Source organism: Nomascus leucogenys, chromosome 11 (assembly GCF_006542625.1).
Source record: "Nomascus leucogenys isolate Asia chromosome 11, Asia_NLE_v1, whole genome shotgun sequence".
Lineage (NCBI taxonomy): Eukaryota > Metazoa > Chordata > Mammalia > Primates > Hylobatidae > Nomascus > Nomascus leucogenys.
Genome location: NC_044391.1, coordinates 83,068,447 through 83,083,098, shown reverse-complemented (window position 1 = coordinate 83,083,098; position 14,652 = coordinate 83,068,447). Strand labels below are relative to the sequence as shown.

The 14,652-nt window shown below is 37.7% G+C and overlaps 1 protein-coding gene across 1 annotated transcript; it reads right to left on the bottom strand.

Annotated features, from left to right (window-relative positions):
- Positions 1-1,502: 1,502 nt before the first annotated feature.
- On the bottom strand, positions 1,503-8,590 carry OTOL1 (otolin 1). The gene is made up of 4 exons (XM_003256242.2): positions 8,227-8,590; positions 6,149-6,238; positions 3,032-3,094; positions 1,503-2,380 (listed from the first exon to the last, which is right to left on the bottom strand). The coding sequence occupies exons 1-4, from the start codon at positions 8,588-8,590 to the stop codon at positions 1,503-1,505; spliced, it is 1,395 nt and encodes a 464-aa protein (XP_003256290.3).
- Positions 8,591-14,652: the final 6,062 nt, after the last annotated feature.

Here is a 14,652-nt window from a genome sequence, read left to right as displayed (position 1 = left end):
TATGTGTGTGTATATACATGTGTGTGTGTGTGTGTGTATATATATATATATATATATATATATATATGTATATGAGTGAGAGCCTCAAAAGTGAATGGTGTTTGCCAAAGTAGGCAGTGCAACAAAGTAGGCAGAGCAAGACCAGAAAGTTTCCTATCACCCATTCCCTGTCTTGATGCACCAAGATTTCCAAATCTGCATCACTATACCTTCATAGAACCAAATTCAATTTGGATTCAATAAATTTTCTTTTTTAAAAGATGAAACCAGCCAGGCGCAGTGGCTTACACCCATAATCCCAACACTTTGGGAGACCAAGGCAGGAGGATCGCTTGAGCCCAGGGGTTTACGACCAGCCTGGGTAACACAGGGAGATTCCATCTATACAAAAATGAAGAATAAATAAATAAATTAGTCAAGCATGGTGACAAAGGCCTGTGTTCCCAGGTACTTGGGAGGCTAAGGTGGGAGGAATGCTTGGGCATAGGAAGTTGAGGATGCAGTGAGCCAGAATCACTCCACTGCACTCCAGCTTGGGCTACAGAGCAAAATCCTGTCTCAAAAAAAAAAAAAAAAAAAAAGAAAAGAAAAAGAAAAAAAATGAAACCACTGAATTATCAAATATTCACAATTATTATACATTTGCATTGCAAATGAACTCCCAAATCCCCACCTGCTCCAGCAATGTTATCTCTGAATAACTGGAATTAATTATTATAGAAATGATGATAATGATGCCAAAGAATTTATCCTAATTAAATGTTCTATCATGAAGAAAAGGCAAAAATTCAGATCAATAATTATTTCATTTTATTCTTGATTCTTTTGGGGACATTCAGTTCTTCTAAGCACAATAATTTGATGAATGATTTCATCTTCACTATGATCATCAACTTTTTCTTACATTTTACCCAACACACAAGTCCATATAATACAAGTTTTCTGAGCAAACCTTTGCACATTGATAAATTTTAAATATCCTTTAGCTAGTCTTTGCCACCCTTGCTGTGTCGTCTCCATGAATTAAACTAACATGAGAATAGTTCCATTTTGTCAGAAGGCAACCCACCCACGAGAGTCAAAAACTTGCTGTCATACTCTGCAATTCACACAGAAAGAAGTGACACACATTTATCTGAGATATAGAAGATATTTAGAAAGAATCTACTTATTAATTATAAATCCCAGTCATACTTTGTATACAAATATTAATTATTATACTTAAATGGAATGAGTAACGCTAATATTATGCTAAATTTTAAAAGCTAGCTACAAAGTTAATAGACATATGCTCTCAAATACATATAAATATTTTTAAAGGAGGTGCCTTAAAATAGGAATAATAATTGACTAGATGACTTTTTAAAATTTTTCTGTATTATTTTTATAATCTTGAAAAAATGGAAGTTATTTTTTAATAGCACTACTCTATGTTAACTGACATTCCACTGATTCTAAACTACAGGATTCAGGACACAAATTTATGGTGAAATTCCGGAAGTTTACTCTGGGTACAAAAGGAACCCAGTAAAAATGCTGTCATCCTCAGCACTGACATACACCCCATTCCAATCTTTTGACACCTCAAGCCAGACTTGGTCTCCTGCACTTAATTTCAAGATGACGAGGAGAGAGGCCTGGTCTATTTCCTGACCATAAAGAGTTTCTCTGGACTTGAACTGCTTCTTCTGCTGGGCCACCAGACTGATTCGAGCAGGTCGCCCCCTCACCGTAACGTGGTAGGAAAAAACATATGTCCCAGGAATAGAGCAGTTAAACTTCCCAGTGACAGGACTATAATTCCCTTGGTCATTATAGAGAATCTTTTCAAATTTGATGGGGATGTTAGGAGGAGGAAAAGGCTTTGACAAAGCAGCGCTGAAAGCCGACCGGGGCACTCTAGCCACCTCACCCTTGGAGCCTTTAAAGCCCCGAGAGCCCTTCTTCCCAATGGGGCCTCGGACCCCTTTGTTGCCAATGTCACCCTTTGGCCCAGTAGGTCCCAGGAGACCAGGAGGACCTAACTCTCCCTTATCTCCTTTAACCCCTGGATCACCTTTGGCCCCAGGCAGACCATTGCGGCCACTTTTGCCTTCCATTCCACTGTCTCCTTTGCTACCTTTTTCTCCTTTCACACCCCCCTCCCCTTTCTGTCCTTTTCCTCCCCTCTCCCCAGAATCTCCACAGCAGCCCTTATCCCCCATCTCCCCCTTCTCTCCCTTGGCACCAGGCCCTCCGTGCAGGCCCGGTGAGCCCATAGCCCCTTGGTCTCCTTTTTCTCCTTTGGTACAATTCCCACATGTGTCTCCCTTGGAGCCTTTTTGCCCTTTCACTCCTCCCAAACCAATGTTTCCTTTATCTCCCTTAGGGCCAGGTTCACCTGAAATGGAAAATTAAAATAATGTTTAAGGATCACATAGGCCATAAACAGCATGCTATTACCACAGAGCTCAAAAAAGTAGAAACAAACCTACTAATTAGGAAACCTGATTCTTGCCTCAGTAAAAACTGTGCTTAGGAGGCTCTGACAATGAATAATTTATATTATGCCATGCTCTTAGAAGGGGAATAGTTAATGCTTCCCAGAAACAGTGGCTTATATTCAGATGTCATATATTTAGTTCTTTTTGTTTTTTACTTTTAAGATAATAAAGAATATTAGGACTGTAGTTGTTCATTGTATTCCATTACCCTTTGCAATTTGGCCTAACCCAGGTATTCCCCTAAATCCCCATATTGTCCATTCAAGCCTAAGTGATTATTGGCAAGGAAACTGAGACCCAGAACGAGTCAGGGATTTTTATTTTCCATTGACAGCTAGAGAGAGAAGCAGAGCACAGATACTATTACCTGGTCTCCAAATTCCTAGACTGGTTCTCCTTCATCGAGTCAGTACACTGAATTATTAGAAGAATAACGGTAATTTGTATTTTCAGCTTACCTCTCTAATAATTTTAAATACAAGCAGGAAGAGAATGAAGGGCTATACCGTGCACATGACTGTACACAGTAGATACATTTCATGCGCTACCTTGTGCTCCAGGTTTTCCTGGGTATCCTGGAACTCCTTGGTCCCCACGTTCTCCTTTGAGTCCTAAAATGATACCGAGATTAACTTTTTACCAACTACATCATTTATGATACATTTAATATTCCTCTCACAACCATGTCACATTCTAGTGTTTTCTTTAACCAAAATGGGCTAAAGGTAAAATCGTGTGGAAAAAGAATGTATGCCAGGCACGGCAGCTCACTCCTATAATCCCAACACTGTGGGAGGCCAAGACGGGTGGATCACCTGAGGTCAGGAGTTCGAGGCCAGCCTGGCCAACATGGTGAAACCCCATCTCTACAAATAATTCAAAAAATTAGCCGGGTTTGGGGGCGCACACCTGTAGTCCCAGCTACTTGGGAGGCTGAGGCGCAAGAATTGCTTGAACTCAGGAGGTGGAGATTGCAGTAAGCCGAGATCACACCACTGCACTTTAGCCTGGGTGACAGAGTGAGACTTCGTCAAAAAAAAAAAAAATGTATTGAGGGTCATTAGGAATAATTAATTTCAACTGGTAAACTATTTTAAAGAGATCTGGAGGCAGTGATCCCTTCAAACAGAATTCATCTTTGCCCTCAGCATTTCCATGGCTCTTCAAACCTCTCATAAAACTCATGACATTCTGCTTGTATTATATATGTATGTATTCATGTTTTTCCCAATATGAATTTTGAATAAAGTTAAAATGCCTTCTTTATATGGCCACAGCACCTGAGAAATAATGCCATGTTCCCTACAAGTTTAAACATGGGGCACAACATCCTGCAGTTAGCTAAAACCAATGATAATAAAAACATGTCCAGGAAAAAAACCTGTTCTTTATATAGAGCATCTATGTAGGTATAGAACTGTAGGAATTCATAGTTGAAAAAAATGAAAACATCTGGATTTTCAGATATTTGTCATATTACCATAAAATATATTTTTATATTGGGCGTCACTAAAAGCCCATACTATTATAGCTCAGTCACACTGAATTAGTTTCAACTATAAATTACCATAACAATAATAATAGTATTAATAATATCTCACTCTTATTACACATTGACTTTGCACAGATATTGTTCAAAGTTCTTACTTTTTTTTACTTAATCCAGCCTTTTTATTTAATATAATTTTTACTTGACATTAACACAGCCTCTTCTATAGCAAACAGGTTCATATAACATAACACATTTAATCAATTGGAAAATTTTAAATTTACAAAAGTTTATAGCACCTGCCCTTCAAGAAAAGTAGGGAAGATATTTTTGTCATCATTTTATCAACAAAAGAAGCTGAAGTATGAAAAAATTTAAAGCACTGGACAGAGTCAAATACAACTACATATAACATTGGTTGGCATCAATTTGCTGCCTATATTATTTATGATATAACTAACATCTTTTGTTTTATTTCTGTGAGGGAAAAAATAAATCCTAAGCCAAATTAAAAGTGGTGAGAATAGACTCCCTCGAGTTTCACAAGACCAACTAGAGAAACCCCACCATAGGCCATTTAGCAGAGTTTTCTAAGTTGCCAGCTACCCCAACACCACTCTGCGTGAAATGCAAAATTTGGAAATTAAACCATAGGCCATCAGGAAAATAACTGGATGCATTTTGAGAGAACCCAGCCCTAAATGGAAGGGAAGAGCCGATTGTATTCCTAGCCTTTGCCAATACTCAAATATCAGCCTTCACCACACAGAGTTATACTGGTTCTTGAGTTCCTTTAAAGAGTTTAATTGCTTCCCCTAATTTACTCAACCAGGTAATGATTAACTAGAATGAAATCATTCAACTCATTTTTTTTCTAACTTTCTGTCTTAACCAAGAGTCCAAGCTAAGTCTGGAAGTGAAAGGAAAGTAGAGTTGCTACTTTATAAAGAATGGCTGAATGAATTTCTACTTTTGATCCTTCATCAAAGTATATTCTTAAGAACCTTATTTTATTGCACTTCCCTATTTTTTCTTCTATTTCCATAAGTCTAGCTTCCAAAATGTATGAATCACTGGGGAGGTTCATCACTCATCTTTATTTCACAAGGTTTTCTGCTAACATAATTCAGGCACAAAAGGATTAAATGTTTCCAAGAATGAAAATCACATAACTGAAAAGTGTGAAGTAGCTCTCTCTTCCCTTAGCATCTTTTTTGAGTAATTACTTCACTGAATGTTCTACCAGAAATGAGTTAGGCAGTTCCTGAGCCATGTGGAGGGTGATACATAGATTGTATTAGGTCTTTTGACATGTGACACTGAGGCTAAAACATTTAACTTGATGGATAGATGGTATTTCTACAGGCTGTTGGTATTCACTGAGGAATTTCTAAATATCCTAGTGAATCTGTAGCCTTCCTTCAGTACCTTTAAGCACTTACAGAACCAGGTATTTCCTGGGGCAGAAAGCCTTCTTTACTGATACACCTATGGAATTACAGAATTTCTGAGCTTGAAAAGAGCTATAAAGGCACTCATAACTACAAATCTTCTTTGATAGTAAACAAGATATAAATAAATGTCTAGTTCATTTCCTTCAATTTCCAGGTGAAAGAAAATGGCCCAGTGTCATTATTATAAGCTTGATAACTTCTGTTTTAATTAAGTTGTCTTCCCACCACTGACACTACCTCTGATTTCAGAGTGAGCCAAGGGATATATTAAATTCTTCTTAGCAGGCATACTATCCGCCTAAACTGAATGTTCAGAGAATTGCCTGCTCTAGTTAGTTCCATCTAATACAAAATTATTTGCATCCAAAGGAAGTAGGCTAACATGAGCATGTACAGGAAGGGTATCTCTATACCCTTCCCCAGAAACTATACTCTGTGGCTGCTAGTCACTAGGTCAGCCAGGTGACCAATGAGAGATGGAAAATCTGTGTGACAATCTGTGTGCCTGCATGCGGGTGTGCAATGTTCCCAGGTCAGTTTAAAATTTCTCAGTTGGCTATTTATAAAGTTAACATATTTATATCAAATATAATGTGCTTTATCAAGTATTTACATTTTTAAAATTGACTCACCTTCAAGAATCTAGTCTTTAAGTAGCAAATTGCTCTCCTGAAAAATGATGCAGAATGTCCCTTGAGTTTTGACATGAATGAATTACCTACCTTTCTCTCCTTTGTAGCCTTTAGGGCCTTGGGGCCCAACAACTCCTGGTGGCCCTGGGATCCCCAAATTTCCAGCCTCTCCTTTAGGACCTAGAAATGGGATTTTAAATACATCAGAATATAAAATTTCTCTTTTGAAGTTCATTAGTTCAGGAAAAAAAAAAGCATTTTACTGCGATCAATAAGTATCAATGACCTAATGATAAAATCTGAGTGAGAATAAAACACACAGAGTCCTGAGGGCAATATTTTTGTCTGATTTGCAATTTTGTACTACCTGAATAGATAAATTGAGCCCATTAGTACTTGTCACTGTATTCATGGCAGTGATCAAATGATTCAGGGAAGCAGCACTATATCAAACAAGAACAAAATGATAATCTGACACTTAACCTCATATGGACCACACTTTCACACTGGAAGTAAAAACAACACCTAGCACCTTTGGATTTCCCTTTTATTCACTTACTCATTCATTCATTAACTATTTCTGAGGCATCCTATACACCAAGCACCCTGCAAGGTGTTAGGAATGCAGCCATCAACATTCCAGCAGTCCCTACTCTCGTGAAGCTGAGAGTCTATGAAAGATAAACATTGAACAAATAGCCACACAAACACATAGAAACTGTCACATTGTAGTAAATGATATAAAGAAAAATACGAAGGTCTTATTGAGGACTTAACTGATGAGATCAGAGGCTTCCTTGAGAAAATGGTATTAAGCTAAGACCCAAAGAATAGATTAAGATTTCCCAAAGCAGAGTAGCTTCCCTAAGTAGGACCAAGATAGTCTCAGCATTCTAAGCTCTCAAGCACTATGCTCTGTGGCAGAACCAGTCAGACTAAGACATATGAGCTCCCCAGGCAGGGTAATAACTTGGCACACCTTGGAATTATTTGTCATATATATTTAGAGGAGAGAATGAACCCTGAGAACAGCCCAGCTAAATCCACCACTGGGTAAAACAAAAGCCCTGATGTTACAGAACTCACAGCCTTAGCAAATAGTTTAGCAACCAGCTGTGTCTACTTGACCACGCCCTTGGGATTTTCACCCCCACGCAGCTTACCAGCCAGATAGGATACTAAGACTTCTGTAAATATAATTTTCTCAGTCTCATTAAATGTTCAGTAATGTTTTAGCAATTCTGACATCTTGGTACCCAAGCTACGGCCCATCTCCTTTACTCCTTAATGCAGCTCTGCATAAATACTAACCGCATTTCCCAGAAGGTCCCTACAATGGGATGAAATGAATGAAAAGCTTGGCGAAGATGTATAATTGCTGAGTTTATAACATTAAATTCCTCAGGCAATGGTGAATTTTAAGTTGACATTCTGATATTTACCTTGAATTCTTTTCTAGATGACATGTAAAAGCTGAAATGTATTAGAATAAAGCTGAGAGTATATTCATTATGTATATATTACAGACATCTGAAATCTTGAAATACATAACCATGGTGTTCAATGGAGAAAATCGCTGGGCAATGACACAGTATCGCCTCAGAAATTCAGTGAGAAGCAAATGGAATCCTAAGCTTTATTCTCCACCTCAGAGCCATGCCATTTCTAATCATAACTACAAATAGCACTCAGAAAATCCATCAGTCAGCACACATTCTTGCAAGGCAACAGAAGTTTCATTTACCCTTTTTAAATCAGCCACTAATGAAAAAATTGTACCGGTAATAAACCTGTGCATCTTGAAGAACCACAGCTCCATGCTGGGGTTGGTAATCCCTGACTTTGCTCTCATCAGCACTGTCCAGTAGAATTGTCTACAACGATGGAAATGCTATCTGTGCTGCCCAATACAGTGGCTGTTGAGCACTTGAACTGTGGCTAATGTGACTGATGAACTGAATTTTTTACCTTATTCAATTTTAATTTTAATATTTATTAATTACCACAGGCAACACAGCACCCATTTGCATTTGTAACAGTGTGACACCTAGACCTGTTACCATTTGCATAACAACGTAGAAACTCCTGGGGCAATTTCACCCCACAACCTACCTCTCAACTCTACCGATGTACAAGTGAGAAACATGACTTCTTATATTTTCTAATACCTGGCTGTCCAGTCTCTCCAGGTTCTCCTTTTTGCCCGGGTACAGGTGAACAACAATCACAACAATTCAAAAAGAAGTCAGCTGGGTCAAGAGTGAAGTTTTCAAAGGGAGAGAGAGTGGCAGTGCCAAAGACAGAATCCAAGGCCGAGGGTTTGGTAATTGGTTCCGCCATTTTAGCCATTTCTGTGAAGAGGGTTTCTTCTTCTTCTGGAGGTGGGCCACTGGATGGCTTTAGACCCTTTGGCATCTCTCTTTCCTCAGATTTCTTCGTAAATTTGGTATGTGGTGTGGTCTTTGCTATTGTGTTCATACCAGCAATAGCCAAAATAATTAAAATAGCACAAAGCCAAGAAAACATCCACATATTTGAAGCTGGAAGAAAGACATAATAGGAAAATATAGACGTATTATGTGAGGTCCAAATGAAAAGACTAAGTGATATAAACATATACTCATATAAAAGAAATATATATGTATATGAATCATAAGAATGAATGATATGCATAATATAGAATGATATATTTTCAATATATTTATATGTAAATGTGTGCTTGAATCACTACAGAATATTTTATGTACTTATTTATTATAAAGAACACTTTACTTCAATTCATCTTTCTGGTTGTTTTCTCAGTATTATATATTGTTCCAAACCATTCAAACTATCTTGCCAAATAGCAAACATGATCTATAATAAATACAACATGACTCAATAGTTCATATACCCGGTGGAAGATAAATGTGTACAATTTCCTGACTGATTTCACTCAGATTTATAGAAATCAAATACATTTATATTAGAGGGAGATGAAAAATATTGAACTGAGTAGTTTATTCCAGCAAACTCAATTATTTCAAGAAATAGTCCTTAAATCTACTAAGGATAATGGTCCTGTTGTGAGAGCAATTTTTTAAAATGTATTTTAATAAGCGAAGAGAGAGACAATTAAAAATAATAAATTTGAATATATGCTACATCCTTAGATTCTTCACATGGCATTTAACTCTCCCCCTTTTTGCTTTGTAATTTGGGGAGTTTTTCTAGAAATTCATGTTTATTCTTGTATTATTTTAATGGGGCAAAATGTGGTTATTCTTAAAAGACCTTTGGCAATGTCCAAAGTGATATGATGTAAGGTTTCTAATGAGGTGAAATTTTGATAGTTCAGAGTATTCCATTCCAAATCAACTCCCAGTAGTCTAGGGGCTGCTAACAGATAGCCAGGGTTATAAATCCACATTTCCTGATAGGAGAAGGCAGCCATAATTAAGATAAATAGTAAGAGAGTAAATAGAATGGAAATAAAGAGATTAAAAAGGTCTACTGTTTATACAGCCCCTACTCTGAGTAGATGCCATACATTAATCAATCTAATCAGGTCTCACAACAGCTCTGCATTCCCCCTTGAGAACTGGAACATGACAAGGATGCTCTCTCTCACCACTACTATTCAACATAGTATTGGAAGTGCTAGCCAGAGCAATCAGACAAGAGAAAGAAATAAATGGCATTCAAATAGGAAAAGAAGAAGTCAAACTGTCTTTGCAGAAAATATTATTCTATACCTAGAAAACCCTAAAGACTGCCAAAAGTATCCTGGGACTGATAAATGATTTCAGCAAAGTTTCAGGAAAGAAGATCAATGTACAAAAATCAGTAGAATTTCTGTACACCAATACCATTCAAGCTGGGAGTCAAATCAAGATTGTAATTCCATTTACAATGGCCACGAAAAAAATACCTAAGAGTACATCTAAGGAAGGAAGTAAGAGATCTGGAGAACTACAAGGAGAACTACAAAACACTGCTGAAAGAAATCAGACATGACATAAATAAATGAAAAAACATTCCATGCTCACGGATTAGAAGAATCAATATTGTTAAAGTGGTCATACTGCCCAAAGCAATTGATAGATGCAACACTATTCCTTTCAATCTATCAATGTCACTTTTCACATGACTAGAAAAAACTACTCTAAAATTCATGTGGGTTCAGAAAAAGAGGCCTAATAGCCAAAGCAATCCTAAGCAAAAAGAACAAAGCCAAAGGCATCACATTACCTGATTTCAAACTATACTGTAAGGCTACAATAACCAAAACAGCATGGTACTGGTACAAAAACAGACACACAGACCAGTGGAACAGGATAGAGTATCCAGAAATAAGCCACACAACTATGACCATCTGATCTTTGATAAAGTCAACAAAAATAAGTGATGCAGAAAGGACTCCCTATTCAGTAAATTGTCCTGTGATAGCTGGCTAGCCATATGAAGAACAATAAAACTGGACCCCTACCTTTCACTCTGTGCAAAAATTAACTCAAGATGGATTACAGATTTAAATGTAAGACCTCAAACTATAAGAATCCAAGAAAAGAAAAACCATTCTGGATATCAGCCTTGGCAAAAAAATTATGACTAAGCCCTCAAAAGCAATTGCAACAAAAAGAAAAATTGACAAGTGGGACCTAATTAAGACAAGGAGCTTCAGCACAGCAAAAGAAACTATCAACAGAGTAAAGAGACAACCTACCGAATGGAAGAAAATATTCTCAAATTATCATCTGAAAAGAACTAATAGTCAATCTATAAGGAACTTAAACAGTTCAACAAGCAAAAAAACAAATTATCACATTAAAAAATGTGCAAATGACATTAGCTGACACTTCTCAAAAGAAAACATGCAAGCAGCCAACAAACATGAAAAAATGCTCAGCATCACTAATCAAGAGAAAAATGCAAATCAAAACCACAATGAATACCATCTCACACCAGTCAAAATGACTACTATTTAAAAGTCAAAAACTAACAGATTTCAGTAGAGATGAGAAGAATGAGGGAATGCTTGTACACTGTTGATGGGAGTGTAAATTAATTCAGCCACTATGGAAAGCAGTTTGAAGATTTCTCAAGGAACTTAAAACAGAACTACTATTTGACCCAGCAATCCTATTACTGGATATACGTCCAAAAGAAAACAAATTTTTCTCCCAAAAAGACACATGCACTAGCATGTTCATTGCAGCATTATTTGCAATAACAAAGACATGAAATCAATCTAGGTACCTATCAACAGTGGACTGGATGAAGAAAATGTGGTACATATACACCATGGAATACTATGCAGCCATAAAAAAGAATGGGATCATGTCCTTTGAAGCAACATAGATGCAGCTAGAGGCTGTTATCATAACCAAATTAATGCAAGAACAGAAAACCAAATACCACATGTTCTCATAAGTGGAAGCTAAACATTGGGCAGTCATGGACATAAAGATGGCAACAATAAAAACTGGAGACTACTAGAAGGGGTAGGGAGGGATGGAGGCAAGTTTTGAACAACTAACTATAGGGTACTATGCTCAGTACCTGGTGATGGGATCATTTGTACCTCAAACCTCAGCATCATACAACATACCCAGGTAACAAACCTGCACACATACCCGCTGAACCTGAAATAAAAGTTGGAAAAGATTCTTAAGGGGAAACAAAGCCAGCTCCCGCAGGTAGGTGACACTATTATTCACCTTCACAGATGAGGTAACAAGCACCAAGAGGTTACGTTCCTTCCCCAGGGTCACATAACCTGTTAAGTTATGGATTAAGTTCTCTTTAATTTCAGAGTCTAAACCCTTTTCCACAAATCATGTGGCATTTATAAAGATGAGACTAAAGAACAATAAATCCAAAGGTAGCTCCATGGAACAGAGCTATGGATGAAACAAATATAAATCAGTGCAGATAAAAAAAGGAGAAAGATAGGATGCTTTGTTTCCAAAATCATATAAAAATAAAAAATGCTAACTTTCCTTTGAGGTATCTTTGCTACCATGTTCATCCATTCAACCAATATTAACAAGCCCTAAAATATTATATATGGTAACAACAAACATAAGGCATGGTCGTTGTCCTCACAGAGTTTATAGTCTAGTAATGAGAGATGAAACGCAACAAAGGAAATGGAGGAGAATGTGAAAAGCAGCTGATCACATTGCATCTTCCCAAATATAGGCCCTTCTGTCCCCAAATGCAGATTCCCACACACACATATATACTCTTCATTCCACAAGAATGAGGACATCAAACACAGATACAATGCATCAGCCAGCTAAATCCAGTCCCAGCAAAAACTAGAACACAGAAATATTCTGTCTGGATATAAAATAATTAAACTTTCATTGGTTCACATAATTGCATTCAATAAAATATTTGTTTGTTCAACAAACATTTATTTGAGCATCTAAGAAGTCTATGTGTCCCAGAATACAAAGAAAAGTAAAACCTGGCCCCATCCCTAAGGATCCTTTTTGCCATAAACATTCAAAAATAACCAGGCCCACATATTTGGGCAAAACAAAAATCAGAGATTTGGCAGAAGGCTCGACGGGAAACATTGGTGGCTTTTAATTCTCTCACCATTTTAAGAAGAATTGGGGTTTGCAGAATGCTCAATGTTAATACTCTAAGATATTTCTTATATTCTTTAGACAAGTGAGGTCATGTGAGAAAATAGCCTTTCTTTTTCCCTACTAAATGTATCTGTGTTAGTCTTCCATACATACAAAGTAGTTTTGACCCTGCAAAGACATTATGATAGCATCTTGGTAAGCCAGTCCTGAGGGTGCAAGCAAGAGATAGCCAGTGGGACAGGGAGGAGAAGGGAGAGCATGGGAGACATTGTCCTAGTTACTTATAATTGTTATTTCAATTATACCACACAGGAACCATGCAAGATAAGATTTACTATGCCCATATAATGGATTCTAAAACTGAGGCACAGAGAGATTAAGTAGCCTGCACAAAATCACATTATTAGCAAGTAGTGGGGCTGGGATTAAAATCTAGGTTTTGACCCCAAAGTCATCCCATGTATTTCCCACTGTGCCATGCTTCCTGGGGATTAATGAGTGATCAGAGATGTTGCAAAAGTGAACTGAGTTGGCCCCTTCATGAAGCTCAACTCCGGGTCTTTCAGTAGAAGAAAGTGACTTTCTGCAGACAGGAAATGGGAACTTAATGAGAGCAATGAAGAAGGAGAGAGATGAGAAGTCTGACTCTGACAGTAGAACCTACTGGTGTGAGGCAAACAAAGTTACAGACAGCATATCTGACAAGAGGTCAAAGAGCTACAGAAAGTAAAGAACAGAGCTAATCATTATGAGGAAGGTGTTCAGCCTCCCTATTGAAGGGCATGGATTATCCTCATATATGTTTCCTTTGCATTGTGGTTTCCTGCTTCCCGATTTAAACACAGATGTTAAAGGATAATGTTGGCAGCACTTTGATTGTGATAAGGCTCCCCAAGAATTTGGAGATGAGGAAAACATGAAGTTCTTCGAAAGACAGTGGAACAGGGGGTGGTAGTAACTTGACTGATGATGCAAATACATCATTTCTTGTAACCAGAATTTTTCATGATTGTGTAAAAACATAAAATTCCAGCCAAACAAAATTTCCACAATGAGTGAAGCAAGTAAGGGCCCCTGACCAAATTTTAAGTCGCTAAAACAATAAAACATAACTTAAATGCTAAGCATAAAGTAGGTGTAAATCTTAACAGAAGGGCTAGAAGTAAAAATCAAAATAGGAGTTTGGGATCCTTAATTAGAGAACCTAAGTACAGGAAACCCTTTTACTTATCCTGAAGATTGCCTAGACTGCAAACATTTCCAGTGCAAAAAGTTAAGTCTCTTGTTTCTGTGTTCCCAAAGACTAGTATACTGTTTGGCACATAATAGGCATTCCATAGATGTTTTGCTGAACTGAAATGAAGTAAACGTAGTAGATTGCATTATTGTGCCCAATTTTTTATCCCTCCTTTTACTCACACCCTTTGCTAAATGGATTTTGCACTGCCACACACAAAAGAAATGGGTTCTATACTCCAATCCCTTGACTCTGAGTTCAGCCATGTGACTTCAGCCAATAGAATGAGATAGAAGTGACAGGGTATTAGGTCTCAAGGGCTCTTGGGTGTTTCCACTTGCTCTCCTGCACTTTTGCCATTGCCATCAAAAGGATATGAATGACTCAGCTTGCTGGTCACTGGAGGAGGATGAGAAACACATAGAGTGGAGCTGTCCCAGATAAGCTGTCCTAGCCAAATATGACCTAGATCACAGTCCCCAGCTGACCTGAAGACACATGAGTGACCCCAGGTAAGACCAGCTGAGGCCAATCAATATTAAACAACCCTCACCAATCCCACAGATATGTTCCAGTTATCTACTGTTGTGTTGCAAAGTACTTCAAATTCAGTGGTCCAAAAACAACCATTTTATTCTAGCCAACAATTTTGTGGGTCAGAAATGCACGTCTGGATCAACTAGGTTATTCCTCTGCTCCATGGGGAATGAACTAAGGTCACTCAGAGTGTTCAGCTAGTGGATGGGCTGGTGTAGAGAGGCTTAATTACAAGTCTG